The sequence below is a fragment of the Camelina sativa genome, chromosome 11, assembly GCF_000633955.1.
Source record: "Camelina sativa cultivar DH55 chromosome 11, Cs, whole genome shotgun sequence".
Lineage (NCBI taxonomy): Eukaryota > Viridiplantae > Streptophyta > Magnoliopsida > Brassicales > Brassicaceae > Camelina > Camelina sativa.
Window position 1 is genome coordinate 36062487 of NC_025695.1, and position 25048 is coordinate 36087534.

Consider the following 25048-nt stretch of genomic DNA (forward strand, 5'->3'; position numbering starts at 1 on the left):
GGAAAACCATAGTGAACAAATAAATAAAACATCTGATTGTAGAGAAGACATACCACCGAGTTCCTCCTTTCAGATGGTAAGTCATGCAATGCGCCACTTGAAGACTCAGGTGTGCACGAAGCTGCAATGTTGGTAGGCTGCTCAGGTATACCACCGGCAACCCCATGGCCCGTAGACATATCCCGCTCGAGAGCTTCTGTTCCTGATTGATACGTGAAGCAGAGCTTGAAAGATTGAAAACATTTTACCCACAATGTAAAACTTTAGTCAGCAGGCAACCTACCCGATGGAATCTGGTTTCTTCCTTGCATATTGTTTACCAATTCTCTAATTCTTGCATTGATTTGGGCAACTGAAACAGAACCATCCAAACCAGGTTGAACCCCAGTAGAAATATTCTCATTGGTAGAGCCTGGTGGAACAGCAGCAGCAATGATGTTTCTCACTGGGAGTCCGCGAACTGAACTTGTAATGTTTTCACCGTTTCCTTGCCCTCCTCCATTGCTTCGCTGGTTCCCAACTGATGACATCATAGGTGAACCTGATGTGCCTGGTAATTAAGAATGAAACTCGATGGAGACGAATTGTGCAGCTAAGTCCAATGGAAAAAAAAAAGTGAACTTCACCAACCAGCGTGTATATGAATGTTAATGTGCCGTTGGGGAGTTCCTAAACCAACTGGTCCAGTTACTGGATTTGATGCGACAGCAGCACCAGTAAAGAGAGAGCTGGTTTGGTGAGGAAAAGGCTGCAAAATACAGTACAAAATTACATAAAAGAAGAAAAGTTAACTAAGAAAAATAGATGAGAGTAGAAGCTCACCTGAGCCATAATAGGATTCGGTCCTGATGGAGATATATAAACAGCAGGCCCAGCATTCACATAGGATAATTCCTGCAGATCACAGTGTTTGTGAGCCGCATGTCAAGAAAAATAGGAACAGTTACGAAAGAAATGACCCAAAACGCACCGGAGAGTGTGCCATTCTCAATGTCAAAATTGTGCGCCCAAGCTCCAGTAGGAAGGCCCCTAAATGTTGCATGGCAAGGCCTACTTGCACAGCCTCTGTCTGTATTTGTGCCCTGAGAGTAGGATCTGAAGAGGACCCATCTTGCTCTAGACGTCTGGCAATATGCTACAACAATGTTGTTGAAAATCACAAAGAGCACATGATTAGATGACAATGCATGCTAAGCATATACCGCAGTTTCTCGATAAGGAACGTACAAAGATAGACGGAATCAATTAATATGCAGTGTAAAGAAAATGTTTACCGATAAAGAAGAGACACCTAAACCACTCAGTAAATGCTGAGCATTCCTTAGGACAACAGAGAGTGCTTCAGGTGTTGATGCACCGCGTCGACTTCTAGGTAACTCTTCCGTTGGTCGGCCACCAGATGTAGCAGAAGAGGTATCTGGCTGATAGCCTGGAGGAACATCCAATTAAATTATTGATGCGTTCTGTATCCAATATGACAATAAAAATTTAGATCACAATACCGTTTTGTGATAATGCCTGCTCCATCCGATTAATGAACTCCATTAGGGTATCTAACGAATCCGGAATAGGCTGCAGAATTAGAGAGTTACACTGTATCATAACAAGATTAAAGCTCTAGTCTCAAGATCAAAATACTACGCGACTAAGAACTACCATTAGAAATGTAGGAATAGGAATTGCTGTAGCTGCTGTAACCGGAATCTGAACAACATGAGGCATCGATGCTTGAAATGATACACCAGGAAATGCTTGCCTAGGTTGTGGATGACCTGCAGCTTGGTTTTGACCACCAATGCCAGGCGCTCCATCAGATGTATTTCCAGGAGGAGCATGAGACGACAGATTCGACTAGGAGAAAAGAAATAAAATCGCATGCAAGATTGAGTTTAGAAACAGGTAATAGAGAATGACAATACCAACTAAATCTAATAAAACAGCACACATCGAAAGGTAACAGCATCTGATTATCAACAATCCTCAATGTAAAAAACTTCTACCAGCAACAATGAAAAATCCAGAAAAGAGAGCAAAATAGCAGACTAGGCACTAATAAGAAATAATTTCTAAGTAGTGTGAGGAGAGAATAACTCACGGGCATAGAGGGTGTGCCAATAGTACTGTTATTTAAAGGATGCTGTCCACCAACTCCAAAAGAATTTAGAACAGCTCCAATTACCTAAGCAAAACATAAGTAAAAGTGGGTTAGCCACGTCTTTCTCATTACTCCCAAGCGGCAAGCCCAATCAAACCATCCCATCGGACAAACAATATTTTCCACAGAAGACACCTAAATCACAAATCCTCAAGGATTACCCGGCTGAGATCTGGAACAATGCCTTCAGTCTGATCTCCAACATTAAAACTCCCAAGAACTACGCTGTGGGAGACATGTCTTCCATTTCGAGATGGTCCACCATTTGTACTATTTCCTGTTGAATCAGTTGAAATCAAGGTTCTGGAAACCAGATGATGGTTTTGCTAACAGCTCCTTAAAAACTCAGAAAGGGCATATGACTTAATTACCATCATTTGCAGTTGCCCCTTCTGAAGGTGTACCAGATGTAGGAACCGATTCTGCTGGCTGCCTCACAACCAAGTGTAAAGTATGCCCATTTTCCAAATCTAAGACGATGTCAAGTTATTAACCATACTGAAGTAAACAAGCGATGGAAGGCAACGACAGACATTAAGCTAAGCTTAGCACAGGGGTATATGTATATTTTTCATGGATTACAGCTTCCACGACAGTGTAAGATTCACAGAAGAAATCAGTAGAAATTACATGGCAATTCATGAACACGCTATTTAGATCTTCCTTAACTACACAAAAACAACCATATGCATTATGCGGGTGCAGAAGGTTCTTGGTAATACTTCCATTTTTTATCAAAAGATCGAGCAGCCTTTCTCATGCTTATAAAAAATTGCCAATGGACTTGTTATATAAAGCATAGATGCACTTAATCAACCAAATGCCAGACTTACGACATACTTTGGAAAAAAATGCATTTTACACACAGGGCAGAAAGCATAATGCAACAAACAGCTACACTATAACATAATGTCTACAAGTTAATAAAGTAGGTAGCACTAGGATACGATACTCCGAGAGAGGTTGATCATCTTTCAAAACCCTTCCTCGAAAAATGAGCCGCTGCTGACCAACAGGCACCCCTGTCTCACTAGCTATCTTCTCCTTGAAAAGTGAAACTGTTTCCTGAAACAAGTTAGAACGAAAATAGTATCAAATAATATAAGCATACTAAGCTTAAAATATGCAGATGCAGCAGAAGAACAAGATTCCTTACATTCTTGTTCACTTGAAAAGTATACGTCTGTGAGTCTAACGTCTTGATGTTAAGATCAAGGGTTGATTCTGGAGTTTTCTCAGATGCATTGTTGCTACTAGAGCACTGGTTAATGGGTTGATCTTCCATGAACCCTAAAGTATCGAAATTGAAAACACACAAACGTAATCAATCATCTTTCCATCAAATCTAAACCAAGCAGCATCCTTAGTACCCTTTACGCACACATTTCCAGATATTGATCAAAAGGAACACAATCAACATAATAAGACACGAACAAACGACTCAGACCTAAAATGCAAAGTCATTGTAATAAAACTGGTTAAAAAAAATCAAAACATTAGCCGTCCTAAGCTACAAAAAACGCCAAATCAGAGATAATAGATACGAAAAAGGATCAAACGCTAAGAAATTCCATGAAAAGTAACGAAGAACGAACCTATTTGGCGTCGCTGGAGATTGAAAAATTGAAACTTTTCTTCAGATGATGGAACCAAAGCTAGACCAAAAAAAGATTCTCAGATTGAAATCTAGAGTAGTATCTCAAAGTTGATCCAGGGACGAAACCAAAGCCTGATTTGTTCGGAGTTAAAGGGGAAGAAGAACAAGGACGATTGATTGTGTCGGGAATTTTGGTGAAATTGAAAAGAAAAAGAAGAATCTAGAGAAATATGCAACGACGGCGTTTTCTATAACCTGAATTGACGCATCCGCGAATATAGGCCTAAATGTGGACTCTTCTATAAATAAAATCATTAGAGCTGGGCCTGGACTCTCTGATCCGTATCTAAGATACTTCAAACATGTGGTTTTCTTATTTTTCCAACTACATAACATGTGTCACTAATTGTCAAAAAAAAACACAAAAAAGGTGTCAGTGTGTCGTTGGCGGACTTTTTCTTCCTTTTTTTTTGTTGACTAGGGGTTACTCCGAACTGATTATATTTGACTATTGAATTTTTAAAATTAGGTAACATAGTTTTTTCGTTTTTTTTTCAGTAAAAGTAATTTATTCAGAATAAAATTTGTCAAGTTACAAAGGTTCCATCAGCCATGCAGGAAGATTGCAAGAATCTGAATAAAAATCTAAATTATTACAACCCAATTTAACTAATAAATGGGCAATCTCATTGTTTGTGCGATGAATAAAGGAAAAAGTAATATGAGCAAAGTTTCTGGAACAGAGTTTGATGTCTTGTAGTAAACCATGAATGGAGACATCTTGTAGTGAATCATTGAGACAATCAATTAACGTTTTGCAGTCTCCTTCAAAACATACATTGGTGAATCCCTTAGCAGCAGCTTGTGGAATGGCCAGGAGTAAAGCTTGCGCCTCTCCCTCTAGTGAATTATTTGCATTTCTAAGGATACATGAACCCCAATAAATCGCAACTCCAAGATGGTTACGGATCATCCATCCTTCTACTGTTTTCCTTGTATCTGCTCTGAAACTAACATCAAAGTTACATTTCACCAATGGAGATTCTGGTCTCACCCAATGGGGATTATAAGGTCTGTCTGAAGAAACTGAACAAAAAGAACGAGATGGTGCTGACTTAATCCATTCAAACACATCAACCCTAGATTGAGAAACGATTCAATTATGATCACAAGCAATATTTTGGAAGATGAAATTGTTGCGATCCTTCCAAATGTTCCAAATAAGCCAGAATGGAAGTAGTTTCTGTTCTTTGGATAAAGATTGATCATCAAACAAGTGTAATAAAGATGAAACATTTAAATCGCAATCTGTGTCATGGAAGGATGATAGTAATGGGAGATTAGCCAAATCCCAAACCAACTTAGATGCAGGACATGTGAATAGGGTGTGATTAATAGATTCATCAGCGTCGTGACAACGTTGGCACAGTGTACTAATGTCAATACCCCGAGAGACAAGTCTAGTAGCGGTACCTAAAGATTTAGATAGCGCATTCCAAAGGAAATGTTTTATTTTTGGTAAAATTTGCAGTTTCCATATTTTGTTTTTCAGTTCAACGGAACCATGAGGAATGGCAGGACCAGGAACCAAGTAGGAAGGATCATGTGTAGCCAACCAGTAACCAGACCGAACAGAGTATTCTCCAGAGGCATTATAGTGCCAGATAATTTTATCTATTGCGACAAATTGTGTAATGTAAATTTGTTTTAAAGCATCAATATCAGTCGGTTTAATCATATCAACAATTGCAGGTGTATCCCATGATTTAATGGAACCAGTGCAATCGATTAGAGATGATAGCATACCGGTGGCATGAGAGTCAATAGAACAAACAGGGCGTGGGGGATGCTCTGCAATAACATTATCCACATTGATACGAATTGTTGAACCATCACCAACACAAACTCGAACTCCTTTTTTTAGAAGACTTAGACCAGTAAGAATGGATGACCAGCCATAAGATTGTGATTTTTTGGGCGTGGCATCAAGAACTGAAACATCAGGAAAGTATCTAGCCTTCATAACTTTAGCAAATAAGCTGTTGGGACATTTAAGAATCCGCCAAGCTTGTTTTGCTAACAATGCATCGTTAAACTTAGCTAAATCTCAAAATCCCAAACCACCTTCTCTCTTAGAGTATTGAAGCCTTCTCCAAGCAATCCAAGGGATGCCTCTAGATGAAGTTGTTTTCTTCCACCAAAAGTGCATCAGTAACGATTCTAGTTCAGAAATAAGTCCAAGCAGTAGTTTGAAGCAGGCCATAGCATAGACCGGCATTGCAGCTGCAACCGACTTGAGCATAACTTCTTTCCCTGCATGTGATAGGAACTTACCACTCCAATTTGTCGTGCGCTGTCTTACTCGTTCAACAATATACTCAAACATTTCTTTTTTTTTCTACCAAATTGTTCCGGTAAACCAAGATACTTCCCTCCACCCCCTTGATTTGGTATTTGTAAGATTCTTTTCATAGAAACTTGACGGTGACCAAAAACTCGAGAGCCAAAAGTGATAAAAGACTTTGAGCTATTGATTTTTTGTCCTGCGTAGTATTTATAGACATCAAAAACATCTTTTAAGGCCTGACAGTTGTGAATGTTTGCTCTGCAAAAAAATAAGCTATCGTCTGCAAATTGGAGGTGAGTTATAGGTGGAACATTGTAAGCATTTGGAGGACACCTGAGACTTAATGAGGTAGCTTAAGATGTCTGCACATAGAATGAATAGGTATGGAGACAGTGGGTCACCCTGCCTTATCCCCTGACTTGGTTGTACCTTACCATATGGTGTACCATTTACCAAGACTGCATATTCAACTGATCTAACCGTAGCCATGATCCAATTAATCCAAGTAGTTGAAAAACCAAATAATTTCATTGTGGTTTCCAAGAAGTTCAATTCTACCGATCATATGCTTTGCTGACATCCGTTTTAACAGCCATATATGTTTGAGAAACTCGTTTTCTTGCTTTGAGTGAGTGCATGAGTTCATGAGCAATCAATATATAATCAGTGAGTACACGACATGGGATGAATTCAGCTTGAGAATCAGAAACGATAGAGTCCAAGTGACATTTTAAACGGTTGACCAGACACTTAGAGATAATCTTATAGATGACATTACAAAGCCCTATGGGACGATAATCAGCTAGAGTTTCTGGCTCTGTAATGTTAGGTATCATGCAGATATTTGTATTGTTAAGACTAGGTTTCATGTATGAAGTTGAAAAAAAATCTTTAACCTCCTTGGTTATATCCTCACCAACCACATCCCAGCATTGTTTGTAAAATCTAGCCGTTAAACCATCTGGACCGGGTGCTTTATCATCACCAATCATTGAGATAGCCTTAAAAATCTCATCAGATGAAAATTCTTTCGTCAAGTCATCATTTATAGCTTGTGTGACAGTTGGTATGAAGTCGGCAAAATCCATAGGTGAAACCAAGTGATTTGTCGTAGTATACATGTTTTGGAAATACTCTGCCGCATGATGTCGAATAGCTGTATTGCCACTAAAGATATGCCCTTGATCGTCTTTGATCGAAGTAATATAATTCTGAGCAAACCTGTTCTGAGTAGAGGCATGAAAAAATTTCGTGTTTCGATCACCAACATGAAGCCATAAGTTCCTACTTTTTTGTTTCCAATAGATCTCTTCCTGCCTGTAAGCCGAGGTTAGTTGTTGTCTCAATCGGGGGATCATATCTCGGCCTGACCTGTGAAGACTTGACATTGCTCTGTTTAAACAATATTGAAGCACATCTATTTGTTTAGCAGAATATAAATTGCTTTTACGTTTGCAACGAGCCATATAAGTGTGACAATGCCGTATTTGATCCACTATGGTATGATGTCGTTGTTCCTTGAAAACATTCCAACCCTCTTTTACATAGCTTTTAAAATTTGCAACATCCAGCAGCCTCTTATCAAACCGAAAGGGTTTCCGTAAGACAGGATCATGGCAACCAAAACGTAGCACCACAGGTCTGTGGTCAGACCCATTAAAGTCCAGAAACTCCGCTTCTCCTCTTGGAAATGTAGCAGACCATTCCGAGTTCACCAGCACTCGGTCAAGACAACACTTGACTGTGTAGGAATGACGTTCACCAACCCAAGAGAACCTATCCCCCGTAAACTTTAGATCCAAGAGATCGCAAAAGGACATCATTTGTCGAAAGTCTCTAAAAGTCCAGTCTGCTCGCAAAGGTCCACAAATTTTCTCATTGTTAGAAAGGATCTCATTAAAGTCCCCAACCAAAACCCATGGACCATCTTTATATTGTGATAATTGTTTCAAGTAATCCCAAAAGAAATGTCTTTGATCTTGTACAGGATGACCATATACACAAGACAAATAGAACTAAAAGTTATAATAATTAAAGTTTACATCAATGATCCTAGTATCCTTAGAAATTAGGGATACAGAAACATTGTTTTTCCACAACAAAGGCAAACCGCCACTCCTACCACAAGGGGGCACAGTAATTACATTATGAAATCCTAGAGAATGAGCAAAGTCAACAACCATAGTACAGTTATTAAGAGTTTCAATAAGAAATAGCATATTAGGTTTATAAATACGGGAAATACTACGTAGTCTAGATTTAGTCATAGATCCGCCAAGGCTTTGGCAGTTCCAGGAGATGATCGTCATGAACACAATGGAGGNGGGGGGCCCCCCCCCCCCCCCCCCCGCCTCTGTCGATCTCATTTGGTGCAGAACAGGAACCAGCAGACTCAACCTGTTCCTTCTTACGGATCTGGCACAGGACCGCCTGATCTTCAGCAGCTTCCCATTGTTGATAAAAAGCTTCAACCTCCACCCTTTTACACTTAGAACTCGTCTTTCCTGACTCAAGAATCGGACACTTATCCTCATGGATAGGAGAGAAGGTGTCTCTGAACTCCTTGTTGAACTTGGCATGTAAATAACGGAGTCTTTCAGCCGTAGGTTCAGTATCCTCGAAAACACTCAGGTGCTCGCTTGGAGCGGATGAACTCGGCCCATCACCCGGAGTCGAGTAGTGATTATGTAGCCCTTGTATTGTTTCAAAAGGATCAATTGTCTCGAGAGTATTGTTATTAGACAGGACATCTCGCTCAGCCTGAGGACCAGCCATGTTTTGATAATTGTCATTTGGCGGTTCCTCTTGATAGAAATCAGCATCCTCACCATTCAGATCACATTCAGCAACATCATGTTTGAGAGAACCACATTTAGCACAAAACTTACGGAGCCTCTCGAAGTGTTACTTAATGATTGTGTTATCACCCACTGTGAATTGAAAAATACGCTTGAATCTTAAAGGCCAGACTACATTCCAATCTATGCTAACCCTTACAAACTCCACCATATGAGCATTTTCATCAAAGTCTACTGTTTCCACTGGTCCTAATTGGTCCCCTACATACCTGGCCATATCATAGAGCAGTGGAATCCCGCGTATTTGAACCTAGAAGGGGATTATCTTCATAGCTTCATCGGTGATGTTTGGGTGCCAACGATGAACCGTCAGCATCCATTCTTTGAACGACCAAGGGCCACGGCGTAAAACCAAGTTGAGAGATTCCTCCGATTGAAACACAAATAGAGCCTTTCTCGGTCCCAAGATCCTCCCAACAACGGTTCCTTCTACACCCCAAATTATGGGCATATGTCCAATCAAAGCCCTCAAATTCTGCTTGCGAGGGTTCACCGTAGAGACCACCAAAGAGTACCGGTTAGCGGTCACCGCTTTTGCGATGAATTGCAGAGGCAGCAGGATGGGGCATCAGTTATGCCCAAGTCCAAATCTTGTAGAGATTTTCTGATGTAATCACTCATTGTCGAAGAAACAGTGATACCGAACAGAGATGAAAGATTAGAGAACAGAGATAGAATAGAAAAATTGCTGGGAAGAACGAATTTATATAGGATTGTCCATGGCGGTTTTCCCGAACGGTTATCCAACGAGATAAACGGACAAAGAAAATTGCCATATAACCGTTCTGGCAGAAAGACACCGAAAGAAGTTACAGTCTTTAGGCCACAAACTTCAATCGGACCAATACTCCGACAAGGAGAAAATGAAAAACGATTGATCTGCAAATCATTGAAAAAATCGCCCTCAGAGAGAAGCGTAGCTATTTTACTTTTTAAACAGTTTTTTCGTTTAGTTTAAAAAAAGAAGGCGAAGAAAGTGTAGAAATATATTTTTCATTTTATATACCAATTGAAATAATTTTCCAAACATATGATGACTAACTCAATAATATAATAGTTTTCCATAAAATAATAAGATTATTAGCTACTTAAGTATTTTCAGACTTCATAATTTTCTCCGAAACAAATTACCAAATTTTGGAACTTAAAGTTAAAATCATATATATATATATATATAATTATATATATAATAAAATAATGTGAATCTCCAAAAATAATACCAATATTTTAATAATATAAAATGATTTTCGAACCAACTGATTTTCAAGACAAAGGTAATAACAATCACAAATTCTAGTAAGAACCGTCGAGCGTGCGCGTAAAGCCCATATAACTCCTAATATTTTTACCAAATTATTGCACTAAATATTATTTCTAAGAATACGTAAGGTTCCTTGTTATCGCTATATCTTTAAATCCAGCGAAAACATTAGAAAATAGATATGTCTCACTTTAGATCATAGATTTTTGTAATTACAGCTCTACAAAGAAAGAAAAAAATTGTGCTAGAGAGGAGAGGAGACGAAGAAATAAACGTATAAGGTAGAATTTTATCTTCGTATGAAAAGTGGATGTGAAAACGCTACGGAGAATCTATACTATGAAAGATGGTCAACTTTCTTCATCTCTCTGCCATGTCAGCAGTGGAGAGAGTGTCAGGTGTTCTTACAAAATACCATGAGCTTCTCGCCTCCTCTTGGAAGCTTAAACATTCGATCAAGACCCATCACCTAATCTATGAAGATGATATAACTGCTCCCATGTTAGTTGAATGGCTATGATTTTATCGCTCTCTTTTGTCCAACCCAATTCTCCCAAACTTCAATGTTCCTTGGCACAAATATCATCCAAATTATCTTTATTCATCCTTTGAACCAAAGGCTTTATATCAAATTTCTCAATTTTTGGGAGGAGAACGCGTGATGGAGAAACAACGAAAATGGCCTTCACTCTGGCAATTAAAAAGTAGATATTAAGTGCTAATTTCATTTGTTACATATGATTTTTTAGGGTAGTCTCATATCCATTTTCCGGTTGTGACTTTTGAGTCGGTCACCGTCATTCTTATTTTTTTAAATTTCCTTTTTTGGTGGTTTTGGACTATCTTGGTTTCTTATTGGGCATAAATTCATTTATCCTAAAGATTTTGTAGTTGCTTCTAAAACTGAAAGTGGCGGATTAGATGTGAACTTTATGGAACATGGTGATATATCGTGGATTTTTCAGACGAACCCTAGGCTGAAGTCAAATGGCCCAATATTAATTTCAGGTATTGTTACTTTTGGTGTTTTCGTTTTTAGGGTTTTAACTATTTTTCTAAGGTTTATGATTCTGACTTTTTACTGTACTTTTTCCTTGGCACCATGTAAACTAAGAGTTTGATGTTCAAGGTTTTGTCTATCTTGTTAGTTTAAGATTGTTTTTAGTTAAGAGATTAGCTATGTGTCAGTTTCTTATTTCAGTTTCCACGGTTTGTGTTAGATAGTTGGTCATGCAGAAGTTGTTCTCTGTCTTTCATTTATTCCTGATGACAAGCGATTAGCAAGTAGTTCAAGGAATACCACTGTTAGGCTTTTGGATCTCAAAACTGAAACTCCATTCTTTACTTGCAATATTAGAAAGTCCCATTGTCGTCATTATGCATTTTACTTCTCATAATATATGATTGGGAAAGTTCTCAGAGTGCTTTCTCGATAAGCCTCTCGCAATATGGCGACTAAAAAAATGTTTGAAAAAAGGGCAGAATTAAAACAAATACCCACATCCGGTTGACCAAATGAGGATCCAAATAGCATGAGCAATAATTACATGTAAAGGGTCTTGTACTTATTATGTCTCAAATCGTCTAGGAACGTATACATGATTTATATTTAATATATAAAATAAAATACTATCAAATAATTATATTATGTTAAATTATTATGATGTATAAAAGAAAATAAATGATACAAATATCAGATTTTTTTTTTACTTGACATTAATTAACAAGAACTGTCATTACCAAAAACATCTAATTAATTAACAAAAAAACATCTAATTATTTAACGAGCGTAATAAACATGCCAATATTGTTGGCCTTGGAAATCATAAGCCCGTTTGCAATATTAAGGGTTTAAACAGAGCATTAAGGATCAACGACTAATATATTTAAAACCTATATATTTTGTTTCACTATGTAATCCATATGGTTTTGAACTTACTGAACTATGGAGATCCCATCTCTGACATTGGCGCTGTTGCTCTGATCATGAGGCTTTGGATGAAGGCTATAGTCTACAAAACAAAATAACTAAGCAACATTACCATTCTTAGTAATCGAACAAACTAATGTAATATGATATTGATAGATTAATTATTTAAAAAAATCAGTTTTACATCCAACGTAATTTTAACTATCATATATGATTCAAGAAAACAGTAATTTACTTGGGAAACAATATTTTGTTATTTAATATATATATTGAAAAAAAAAATCCAACGGCTTAGCTATTTTCATATATACATCATATATACATTTTTTTTTTAATATTCTATTAAAAAAAATTTAGCTAAGGTTAATATAGTTAAACTCATATAATTAAATATAGCTAAGGTTAGTGTCCTTTTTTACATATTATCCCCTAATAAACATATCCTAACATGAATGGAAATATCATTAGATTTTGTATTTGACGCTTGTATTTTATCAACACTTAAAAGTTGAAATGAAGCATCATTTAGGAGTTTTGGTTTAAGAGAGGTAATGGCGATTTCAACTATGTTAACGTTTAGTGTAAATCTGAGTATTAAAATGAGCTAATTGTTTTGATTGAGATTTATCAAAAATCTTAAAAGTTTGTATATATGTATTGAAAAATAACTAGTTGATTGGTGATTTTTCATGGGATAAGATTTAGTTTCCATTTAGTATAACCTGAAACAGCATACTTTGTGAAACCTAAAATGCATTACTTGGTTACATGTTTTTGTATATTGGCATATATACTATCTATAGTGAATTTTAGTAGAGAATGCAAAACAGTGAAGTATATTACCATGGTGAATCCAGCACACATTATACTGAAACCTGGGAAATTAAATGGAGCTCTTTCGGACAGAAACCAGTCTAAAAAAACGTAAAAAATGAACATGTGTTAGTAGCAAGTGCTGCAATTTTATGTCATAAGTTTTGGTAATATAGCATTAAGAAAAAAAAAAGTTTTTGAAAACAATGAAACCTGTTAGAGGTGAAAATGCCAGGGGGGAAATGACATTTGCAAGGGAACATATACTTGAAATAATCCCTTGGGCTTTCCCCTGAAAAAGTTACCAAAAGTTGGTGTTTGAATAGAATAATGTCCACACCAATCTTACATAAATGAAATAATAATGTTTAGTTTCATACAAATAGCAATTCTATTGGTTTGAGTACAACAATATATATTTTTTAATACTTCCATAAATACATATATTTATTTGGTTCCAAATAATCTGTTGGCTCAATTTATATGTCGAAAAATTAATAATTCTATAAATTAATAAAATATCAAAGTCGCGATATTATTAATTTACTAAGATTTTTACTATATAATGCAATGTTCTACTCTCTTTTTCTACAACATCCTACTTTCTTTTTTTCTTTTTCTTTTCTTTGAAAGCAATTATCCATATTGTTGTTTGTATCCAATTTATAGAGCAAGTACTTTTGGTTTGGACTATTGAATAACAAAATTTAAGTTACCTGTTCGTACGATGCTACTTGTTTCGAGACAATGCTTCGCATCTGTATAGTTAAATTACATAATTACAATGATTAAAATTAAATTCTAAACTCAATGAAAATCATATATAATACATGAAACTTACACATGATTGCGGAAATACAGATAAAAGTGCAAATATGGCTGCAATATATGGAACCTGCATGAGAGTTTTAAATTTTCTTAGCCAATAAGGATATCACAAATCTACAAACCTAAATTAAAGATGCAATTTTCATGAATCTCCAAAATGATATAGCAAAGACAATGAACCATCGAAAAATAAAATATAAATTGTGAAGTTTTTTCGTATAAAAGTTAGAATTAGTACCCATGAAGACCATGCCACACAGAGGAGGAACATCTGCGCAGTTGAAGATCAAAAATTTAAAACATATGAGAAAGAGAAGAGTATGGAGGATCTTGTTTTTTATAACTTTTTTTTTATCATGCAACCAATCATAAATTTAATATAAGCTTGAACAAATCGTCGAAAAGAATAAGGACAAACTGCTTACATGAGCAGAAGCAAAGAAAAGACCAATTGAGAGCAATCTCTCCTCTTTCAAAGCTGGAACTAAATTGGGCATGAAAATCAACTGTGAAATAACTTTGTTTGTAAGCTAAACAATGTGAATTAGATCAAGATCACATAATTCTCAGCAGAAAGTGAACATATTAGTTGTTACCCACCTGTGAAATAGACCCGGCTGCGCCACATATGATCATCAAGTCTGCAAATTGGTCTTTGGTAAAGTGAAATTTGGCCTTTAAATAGTACTGCGTGAAACAATCGACAAAAATATTTATTTTTCTAGAAATGTACAATTTCGAAAAATGCACGAAGTTATATAATTTCTTTTTTATTATTCACACTCTCTCTAGTTATATCGCACAATACAATACTATCTTCAAATTAAGTCCCTTACTAGCATTTCAAATGATAAAATTAAAAGTATGTTTCACAGTTCGGTACTAATATATTTATGGCATAGATCATACAATGGTTATTTACTCTTCGCATCACATAGTAAAAGCGTACCATAGACGAAGCATGTAGACCTGCCTCACCAAGACTACTGAAGAAGGATATCACCACAACTTGAAAAAGTGGAACGCTGGAAAATGAAAGCAAGTGTTAAGATATCAATTTAAACCTGTTTCAATTAAACTAATAAGATTAAGAAATGAGTTGACTTTTTGACTAATCATGAATCTTCTACCCTCTCAAATTAAGGAAAAAAAAAAGAAGAAGTAAGAAATAAGTAACATACCTGCTTCTCATTAGAGATGTCATTTCACGTACCGAACGAAATGATCTGAATATTCTATTTCTATGTCCAGGACAGTCTTCAAGTAAAGGAGAACTCAACTTTTCGCTTGAAACAATGGGAGCCCCTAGACTGTTGTCTCGGATAAAATCCGGTAGGAAAAGCCTCATGTACACTGTTGATAAAATTGCCATTGTTGCTGCGACCTAATTTAACGAGCAGAAAAATCAAGGATTTAAATGAAATTATTCACTAATAGATAACTATACATATAAATGTATACATCTCTAACTAGCCAAAATTACTTGAAATGTAGTGGAAATAGCTAAAAATCGAGCGCAAAGAGTGGCGCAGACAAATGCACAAGATGCAATCCCGGTAAGTATTCCAAATGCGGAGGCTCGTTGCCCTTCTGTTACGTTATCAGCCTGAAAATTTGTCCAAAAACTTATTTTGATAAATATTTTAAACATTATTCACTAATGAGTTAAAAATATTTCCTCACATGTCTTGTAAATATCAAATAATCTTAAACTAAATATTTTTAACATTATTTTGATAATTTTTTTTTTTTGAGAAACTTATAAAGATTGCTGGATTTAACTAAAGATTTCACTTATTCACAAGAACGACCATACATATTTCATGATATGTCACTTTATGAGATAGTTTTAAATTTGAATCCTAACTTTCCTCTAATTTTCATCCTTTTATGGTTGACAATTAATTTTTCTTCCCTGTAGCTTTTTGCTTCTTTTTTTTTGCTCCTTAACAATTTTTTTTGTGTTCACCAAATATATACTCTCTCCGTTTGAAAATATATGATGTTTTGAGTAAAACACTCATATTAAAAAATGACTACTTTAAAAAAATTCAACCAATAAATATTAAACTAATCTTAAAATTACATAGAAACATGAAAACATCATATATTATGAAACAAAATAACTTCTCTAAAACATCCTATATTATGAAGCAGAGGGAGTATTAATCAACCTAGATTTTGAACGTACATGCTTAAGCAACTTTTTGCAATTGATTCAGCTAAAATATTTTCTGCTCGCGGTATATAGCGACATGTGAAACTAGCACAAAATTCCATACCCAGGAAAATATCTGAAACTACCCCATGAAGCTCCAAAAAAAACTGATCGAGAGTTTTTAAGGCTCCAACCTGTTGTAGGCAATCCGATTCCAAGTACAGATGCTCCACTCTTAGCCTGATTGCATCCTGAATTGCAGCTCTACACGCAAGACATTCTCGCTGATTGTTGAGTGTTGGGAGAGTGTACCAGATGAGATTATAGAACTTGTCCATCCCAGCCCCGCCACTCTTAGATTTGCATGCCAAACTGCATATGATGGACACGACATCCTCAAACCTACCTTAATAGATTGAATACACCTCGTAGGCACCACACCAGTATGGGGAAGTTTTAGTCTTTATTTTTAGTCCCAAGCCATTCTTTAGCATCAATAATGGCTTTTAAAATAGTCTATTGCACCCCAAACAAGCGATCATTAAAAACGCTCTGGTTTCTTGTCTTTCAAAGGTTCCAGCAAACCCATGGTGCCAGTGAACCTTCACTTATCTTCGACGGTAAGGCATAAGAGGTTGTTGGCTAGACTCAAACCTGATCTTGCGTTGTCCACTTGGTTACAAAGTAGTTCCTGATTCAGGGGAACGTAACTCCAAAACTCTTTTGCAAACGGACAGAGAAAGAGCAGGTGAAGTATTGATTCAGCAGCTCCACAGCGATTGACAAGCCACTGGAATGTCAATATATCGATCGAGGAATTGTTGCTTTATGGGCAGGGCACCATGCAGAGTCTTCCAGAGGAATAATTTAACTTTGGGGGCCGTATCAATAGCCCATACTTCTGCTTTCCTGTTCACCACCAATAAATGTTGTCCCAACTCCACTAGTGCGGATCCTCTTTCAACCAAATAACCAGACTTAGTAGTATAAGTTCCAGAAGGATTTCCAGCCAAACCAACTTTTCCTTTACTCCCAACCGACTTGGTTTGAGACTGAGAATTTGTTCCTTATAATATGGAAGAAGTATCCCAAACGTAGCTTCGTCCCAATCATGGGATCCTTGAATAAACAGATCCTTACCTAACATATCCTTGTTGTCAAAAGTAGTTGGACCAATAGGTTGCAGTGGGGCAGAAAATGAGAGCCATGGATCCTCCCAAACCCTGATAGATTCCCCGTCACCCACAATCCACAATAAGGTCGTATTAAAGCATTGAAGGTTATAGAAACCTACTCCACCATCCAGCTACACGACATCTTATCCTCTACCACCCAGCACATACATTTCTATCAACCTTAGAATCCCACCAAAATCTTGTCAGATTTGATTGAATCCTTACAGAATCCTTACAGAATCTCGCTACAAAGGATAAAGATATATGGGGAGAGGGGGTCATCCCATTAACTAAGAATGAATATGAAACAATGGAAATACATTGCATCATCCCATTCACCCATTTAGGATGGAAACCTAGTCTATGGAAAACTGCTTGAACGAAGCCTCACTTAACCCGATCGTAGGCTTTGCTCATGTTAGTCTTCACAGCCATAGAACTATATTTTCTCACTTCAGAATGCTTGAGGAAATACAGAATTTTGTGTTTTATCAACATGTTTTCTTATATAGCTCTCCCTGGAATGAACACATATTGGTTTTCTGAGACAATAGACTCCAGAAGTGGTTGTAGTCTCTTGGCTAAAAGCTTGGAAATAACTTTATAATAGACATTGCTCAATGCGATAGGTCTATTGTCCGCCACTACTCTTGGACCTTGTCCTTTTGGGATAAGACATATATAAGTCTCATTAAGTTTCAAGGTCATCTAACCTGATATGAAAAAACACTTGGATTTCAATAATAATAGTCAGTCTTATTGCTTTCTAGTTAAACTGAAAGAAACAAGCTGAAAATCCATCTAGCCTCGAAGCTTTGTCGGAGTGAATGCTGAAGACTGCAACTCTTTTCTCTTTGTCAGAAGGATCTCTAATCAACCCCGTTCACTTCATCAAAAATAGAAGGGGACAGGGCTTCCCTTACAATCTCTTTCACTCCACTAGTATCGTTGCTCGGTGAACCAAACAGATAATGGAAATAATAAGTAATTACCTCCACAATCTTATTTTACTCAAAAAAAGTACTTCTCTTGCATCATTTTTCAATGACAGCAAATTTATTGACTGCCTTCCGTTCTCTAGTTATCGCATGAAAGTAGCCAGAGTGTTTATCCCCGAGACAAAGCCACAATTGCATGCTACACTGCTTTCAGAAGCTTTTTTCCTCCTTATACGCTTACTCCAAGGCTGTATTAATCTTCTCTAAGAGAGAAGCATCATTCACAGTCTTACTCGAAATACTGGATGTTGTTGCTAACCATAACCATCTAACTCTATACAACTTGTGTTGCTGGTAAAGACTGCAATAAAATGTTCGCATATTTATATATATAAAAAGAGTTATATTTATTTAAGTTTAAGTATTTTTTTGATTAAAAATTTCAATATTTTTTTGTCAGTATTTAAAAAAGTAAAATTCTTGAAATATTAATCCTTGAAGCTGGCATAATAATAAATTGTTTATGGTTTACTATGCTGACTTGTGTTCCTAAAACTCAACTATTTGAAGGTAAATAAATTTGCTATAAATTATATTGAAGAGTTACTCCTAAAAAAGATGATTTTACATTAGTTAGCTATCTCTATTTATGAATTTTAAATAATTTTTATATTTTTATGATCTTACTTTTTTCATTAGTATTTGTGTAGCCGACATATACTTTTGAATGTACTTTAGTCGTTATTAGACCACCAAAAAGTGGACCGCTTACATATGCATATTGCATATTAGTAAATAAAAAGGAAATATGAACCGTTAAATAAGCTTAATTTTTTATTGCTAAGTAAAACTATGCAACTAAGTAGTTTACTCTCGGTTAATTACTTTTAATATCGGTTAATTATAACTACAAAACACTATTATACGGTTAGTAGCAATGCTCCCAGTTTCATTGTTCGGGTTTGTTCTCTTCTCGTTAAAGACTGTTAGCTCTACTGCTTCTTTATATTTTATGGGATTATATCTATAACCTTAAGAAACATTATTGACGACCACAAAAAAAACAAGAAGGCAATTCTCATAAATACGATTAAAATGAAACTTTAAAAAAAAAATACTACTAAAATAGAACTAATTTTTTTATATTAAAAATTAATACCTAAATCTTAAACATTAAACACTACCTCTTAAAATTATATCCTAAATTCTACCCAGTAAAAAAATAATTTTTTGTGTTTGTGATATTTTTGGAAAAAAAAACTTAATTGTAGTATTTTTGAACAAAAAAAATAAAGTGTAGTATTTTGATAAATTTAAAAAAAGAAGAAAAGAGGAAGGAGCATACCACGTAAGCAAGGGCAAGACAAAGAACACTTCCTTCGCAAATTATCGAAGTAAAAGTCTTCAGTACATAGTAGACGTAGAAGATGGTCGTCCCTCTACTATATGCTAATGTCGCTGTAATTACCAATCATTAATATCTTTTCAATAACATAATTTTTGTTATATTTGAAATGGAATGTTATGATATTTGATTTAAATTAAATAATTTACTTTGTAAGAAAATGAATTTGAACCATAACTATTTGAATAATATGTAAACTATTTTCAACACGTTTAGTTGCAATATCCCTTCAATTTTTTTTTTTTTTTAAACAAACAAATAACTATGTGAAACATTAGAAGATGCGTTTGCTTTCAAGCAAGGAATAATAGACGTAGATTTAAAGCTTAGGTAAGGGCCAAAGTAGGGACCATGAATGAGTAAACATACCAAGAGGCAAAATGTTGAGTGTCATTGGAAGAGTAAGTAAAGATTTTCTCCCATGCTTGTCCGACAAGCTTCCCACCAATGGCATCATCATCAACGATCCCACACCCGTGATCTAATAAACCGAATGAATATTATATATATGATTTTGCCACAAATTCAGAAAATAAAGAAACGACATATTTTACATGAAAAATGCACTTATTTTGAGTTTTCTAAGACATAAATAATGCAAAAATGTTTGTATTTAATAAAACCGAAGGATTAAGAATAACGATACAAAGATTTATTTGTAGATAGTATACGTACAATTTGTTGAAAGCCGAATAGGTAAATGACGAGAGAACACTCATCCTTTCCCGGACAAAGCGCCGCCATGCTGACGTCTGTAATCACCGGAGCCACGATGAACACTGAGAAGCAGTACAAGAATATCGTCATGAAGAGGTGTCTTAGTCCTTGAAATGTAGTCGTTTCCTCCATTGTTAAGAGAGGTGTTGTAAGTAAGCAAGTGAAGAAAAAGTGTGAGAAGATTTTTGAAAAAATGCATGAGAATGATTAATATAAAAGAATGAGTAAAGAAGTGTTGCTTCTTATGGCTTTCATATTCGCTTTCGACAATTACTTTTTGTATGCTCTTACTTCTCGTTGGAGTATAAGCGAAGGCAACGAATCACATCTTACTTAAAACAATGTTAAAAAGAAAAACAATTATGTACTCAAGACTCAATTCAAGTGTGAACGTTGTGTCCTCTCAACAGCTAGGACTTAATTAATTTCATTCGAAAAATATGTTTCTGTATTTTTGTATGTTTTTTGTTGTAAGTAATATAGTTGAAAGTTAAAATTGTTGTTTGGTTGTTGTACATAGTAATGGGCTAGAGCCCAATCACATAACTAATCTCTCGAGGATAACTGAATAAGAAAAGTCATCTCTTGCTTTTTATTTCACATGCACATATACATAACATTATCTCTATATATTTTCTTTGAAGTATATTCTGGGTTCTACATTTGCCAAAGCTCTCGCTCTGTTAACATTTTGGTGTCAACCAACACCCAGATGTTAGTCTGTACCGATCTCGCAACCACGTTCTCCTCAAAGCTGAAGGTCTGATCTCTGCCTTTCACCGTCTCCAATACGGTCAAGGCTCTCCCAGAGGCCACTACAAGCCGTAGAAACCACAAACCACACATAAAAATCAAGAAAACAATCTACAACTTATAGAGTCATACAAATCAGAGATCTCAGTTTAGATAAACCATGGTCATGCACTCCCTCTTGTAAAATAGAGATATTGAGACTACAGTAAGCTCCCCTCACTTCTGAGCCTTAGATCTCTAGCCACAAGCATAGATCTCTCAAGAATAGATACATACTCCACAAGAAACTCACATAAAATTCACTGAAATTTTCTCACTTTTGCCCAAAGTACAAGCGACTAAATTCGACCAAAGGCGTCAAAATAAACCTTTTATACTCGACCCCTAGGATTTCTAAATCCAAAAACGCAAAAAGCGTTCGTTCAACTTAAGCCAGTCTGCTCTGGGAAATGTTAGTGTCGACCGACACCAGCTTGGTATAGATCAACACCCACTCCAGAATCCCAAAAATAGAACACATGTGTTATTTAATTTAGTTTGTTGCCAGTTCAACTATTATGTTGTTCCAAATTTTCAAATACTGGCGAAACCATTATTATTTCAAATTTTCAAACATTAATAAACGAAACCAAAAATCAAACTAAAATTTTAATTAGTATGAGTTTGAATATATATATAAATATAAATTTGTTTATAAACATAACTACGTACGTACATGCATTTCCGAACCTAGTTACAAATTAAGTGAAAATAAATAATTGTTAAAATCAATCACTACTATGAAAAAAAATGTTACAAAATTATGTAACTGTTTAACACAAAATATTATGCTAGTCATTCGTACCAATTTGTAACTACAGCTTCATCACTCTCTAATGGCACAAATTGTGACTCATATATCTGTTATAAAATTGTAACTAATTTACGACTAAATATTAGTCACCGAATCATCACATTTGTTACAATCAATAATATCGTCACACTTTCCACGTTAATTGTGACATAATTCGGTTCTGACTTAAACCATCACAAAATTGTGACAAAATAACTATGAATTTGTGACAAAAATAGTTATGTTGCTATAGCGTATCTAAAGTGTCACAAATTTGTGACATAAAATTTTCATCACAAACGTTCTCAGTAAGACCATTTTTTGTAGTATTACATATGGTGTTGATAAGACAATAAAATGAGAATTGAAATCCAAGTTATAGCACCATGATATTTTAAACTTTTTCATGTCAATCAAAACTTGTCTCGTCATACAGCTCGTTTCGTGATATTTTAAATATTTTTTTAAGGTTTGAATATATGTAGGGGTGTTATTGGTTTGTGAATTAAATAGAGTTTTAATAACTTTCAATGTTAGGTAAAATATGTTATTATTAATCAAAAAAAATTTAACTCTATTAAACTTTGGTGTTATTAGTTTGTAATTTGTAAAAAGTCATTTAAATCTTAATAAATATGGGATGAATGGATCATAATTTTACAAAGTGAATAAAATTTTTGTGTTATTCAAGTAATACAAAAAAATCTAGGACTGTTATTAATTCAGTGTTATTAGTTTATGATTTTATAAACTTTTCTTTAAAGACATGAAAAATATCAATAAAATAGAAAGATTGTTTGGGAAACTTTATAAGATTATAAAAAACTAATCAACAAGATTATAAAAAATTCTCTAGCAATACTTCAAAATTTTTCACCTGTTCATTTTCTATGAGTTTATTGAAGTCATCACAATGTTTTATAAATTATAATCTATTAACACCCCCTAATAATAAGATTTATAAGTAAAGTTTAAAATTTGAATTTGTTATATCCGGAATCATTAAATGGTTCAATTAAACTTGAATTCAACCTAATACAAACTTTTAAAATTGGATGCTTGATAAGTTAAAGTTTCTGCTCATTCAAAATTAGATTCATTTTTGTCTTATTCATGAATATATAATTCTCTATGCAACAAACATGTAATATAAGAAATGTTACTTTCATGTGTTATTCATATATATCCTTAATTTAATTTTTTTTTTGTCTTGAAATTATAATGGATTTTTTTTTTGTAATATCTGAGTAAAATAAATTAATAAGTTATTAGTGTTATATTATGAAATGTATTTCAAAAATGTTAACATAGATATTTTATGTGTTATATTCATTTTTCGTTGAAGTTGGATCCCAAAAATATTACTTTCATTTATGCACTGTTGGTACTTAAAAAAAAAATTAAACTCTTTAATCATACTTCAACACTATGTCCTCCCACGTCTGATGATTGATGAAGTGATTGTGCTGAAGTGAAGTGTAAGCTCGATGTTAAGCAACGGTTGCGGCTACTCGGTTTTGTAACCAGCAAAACTAATAGAAGAACGGTGATTCTCTCGGTTAATCCGATGCACTTAGTTCAAACAAAACAATTCTCTTTCTTCGTGAAAGCATAAAACCCCTGCAGCCATTGAAGACTGTGTAGATTCCAGCTCCAGCGGCGATATCCTCTACAATACACTCCATGCGGCTGACTCTAATATAGTCATCTGTTCTGGATGAATCGAAGAAGATCTCATTCCCGCATATCACCAGACGACCCACATGACTTCTTGTTTGGAGAAAAAGCCTCAACAACTATTAAATGTAGCATATTTAATTAAAATCATATCATCTTTGTGCTAATGTATTCTTACCCTCTCCCCTCTCAAATCCTGTCAAATATAGAACATGTAAACCTCAAAGCCATATTGGGTTTCAAAGACTCATCTCTTGCATTTATACGTTTGAAAGTCTCAAAACTAACAAGGATAAGAGTGGATTGCATTTATGTCGTTGTCAACTTTTTTTAGTGTGTTTTCTTATACTTTGTAAATTTATGTTTATATAGATAGTGTTTCAAGATTAGAACAAAAGAGATACGGGGTCGTAAAGGATATTGGAGATAATTTTTGGAGCACTACCTAAAGCCTTTATGATAAAGAAATGTATGAAGGAGGGCCTAACCAATTCACTGAAATTAAGTTTTCTCTTCCCTTTTTTTTTGATAAAGGCACTCAAATGAAGTCTAATTTAAGAGACAGATGTATCCCACTTGCTAGCTGGCGATTGCTCTTTCCCCAATCACACATTCTCCTTTAGTTTACATTATCAATGTAATATTTTTGTATTCATATGGGTTTAAAGTTTATTTGATTTTATTTCAAGATAAAAACAACATCTTTGGCACCTGATTTGTCAAGCCATAAAAAAGTGGCTTTTCCCTACTTCATTACCAATTGAGATATTTTCCACTTCCTTCACGCCAACAAACTCCCAAACCCATAGATATTGCCCAAAGACTTACATTATAGAACCTACCTACATTAATTACGTATCAACTGCCGCAGATATTTTTCATTTATTTCTATTTGAACAGTTTCACCCAAGGGAAATAACTAATACAATAGGTGTGATTGGTAACCATAGAAAATTATTGGATTCAACAAAATAACTAATACAATAGGTCTGATACGGAGGGAGTAAGATATTTTGTTGAATCCAATAAATGCGTTTTCAATCATTGGTATGTAAAAAGATGGTGTTGACATTAATTTTTTTACAAGAATAAATGGTATGTAAAAAGATGGTGTTGACATTACTTCTATTAGTAAATTTGATATCGTCTACAACCGCGTGAATAAAACCAGCTGGACAGCTGGTTTTCTTACCATATCAATCGATCTTCTAAATTGAGGCAGAGAATATTTTTGTTTTTGGTTTTGTTCAATGTTTTTTTTTAGTTCAAAATTTCAATTACATTTTTAAAAATAGCGGTTTTCAATACTTAATTTGAAACCCTCAGGGCGTAAAGAAAAGTAATTAACATAAAGTAGCAATTTAATACCCATATGGAAACCCTCACGCCTTCCCCAACGGGGAGTTTTAAGACGGTGTACAACTCAAAAGAAGGAAAAAATTAAATCAGAAATAAGAAAAAAATCAAGAGGCTCTCTTATTTAGTATACTGGATTTAAGAATAAGAGACTGTACGTGTCAATTATTTGTCGGTAAAAAAAACTCTCGACTATTTTCTCTTTCTCCTCTCTCTCTCTCTCTTTTTTTTTTTTTTTTTTTTTTTTT

The 25048-nt window shown here is 35.0% G+C and overlaps 2 protein-coding genes across 4 annotated transcripts in view; both read right to left on the reverse strand.

Moving 5' to 3' along the window:
* Positions 1-3976, reverse strand: part of LOC104725252 (large proline-rich protein BAG6-like) — a 6195-nt gene extending 2219 nt beyond the window's left edge. Inside the window, exons 1-14 of one of the 3 annotated variants that reach the window (XM_010443878.2) lie at positions 3751-3976; positions 3312-3445; positions 3103-3220; positions 2527-2625; positions 2317-2432; positions 2096-2179; positions 1657-1851; positions 1503-1572; positions 1275-1429; positions 971-1135; positions 823-894; positions 631-748; positions 284-550; positions 54-196 (exon numbers count right to left, since the gene is read on the reverse strand). In XM_010443878.2, the coding sequence (XP_010442180.1) occupies positions 54-196; positions 284-550; positions 631-748; positions 823-894; positions 971-1135; positions 1275-1429; positions 1503-1572; positions 1657-1851; positions 2096-2179; positions 2317-2432; positions 2527-2625; positions 3103-3220; positions 3312-3440 (1731 nt within the window). In that variant the 5' untranslated portion in view covers positions 3441-3445; positions 3751-3976. Of the gene's footprint in view, positions 1-53; positions 203-283; positions 551-630; positions 749-822; positions 895-970; positions 1136-1274; positions 1430-1502; positions 1573-1656; positions 1852-2095; positions 2180-2316; positions 2433-2526; positions 2626-3102; positions 3221-3311; positions 3446-3750 lie in introns of all 3 variants that reach the window. The other 2 variants (XM_010443879.2, XM_010443875.2) reach the window with 2 other exon arrangements.
* On the reverse strand, positions 11901-20465 carry LOC104725253 (hippocampus abundant transcript-like protein 1). Its single transcript, XM_010443880.2, has 14 exons — positions 20141-20465; positions 19835-19946; positions 19406-19518; positions 15273-15395; positions 14971-15173; positions 14739-14814; positions 14390-14476; positions 14215-14295; positions 14028-14060; positions 13803-13856; positions 13678-13719; positions 13175-13253; positions 12992-13062; positions 11901-12230 (listed from the first exon to the last, which is right to left on the reverse strand). The coding sequence occupies exons 1-14, from the start codon at positions 20312-20314 to the stop codon at positions 12162-12164; spliced, it is 1317 nt and encodes a 438-aa protein (XP_010442182.1). The 5' UTR covers positions 20315-20465; the 3' UTR covers positions 11901-12161.

Coding starts and splice junctions, on each gene's coding strand:
- LOC104725253 (XM_010443880.2), bottom strand. CDS start 20,314: ATGGAGGAAACGACTACATTTCAAGGACTAAGACACCTCTTCATGACG. Junction 19,519..19,834: donor ACTCAACATTTTGCCTCTTG/GTATGTTTACTC, acceptor TGGTAATTACAG/CGACATTAGCATATAGTAGA. Junction 15,396..19,405: donor GTCTTGCCCTTGCTTACGTG/GTATGCTCCTTC, acceptor ACAAATTTTCAG/GCTGATAACGTAACAGAAGG.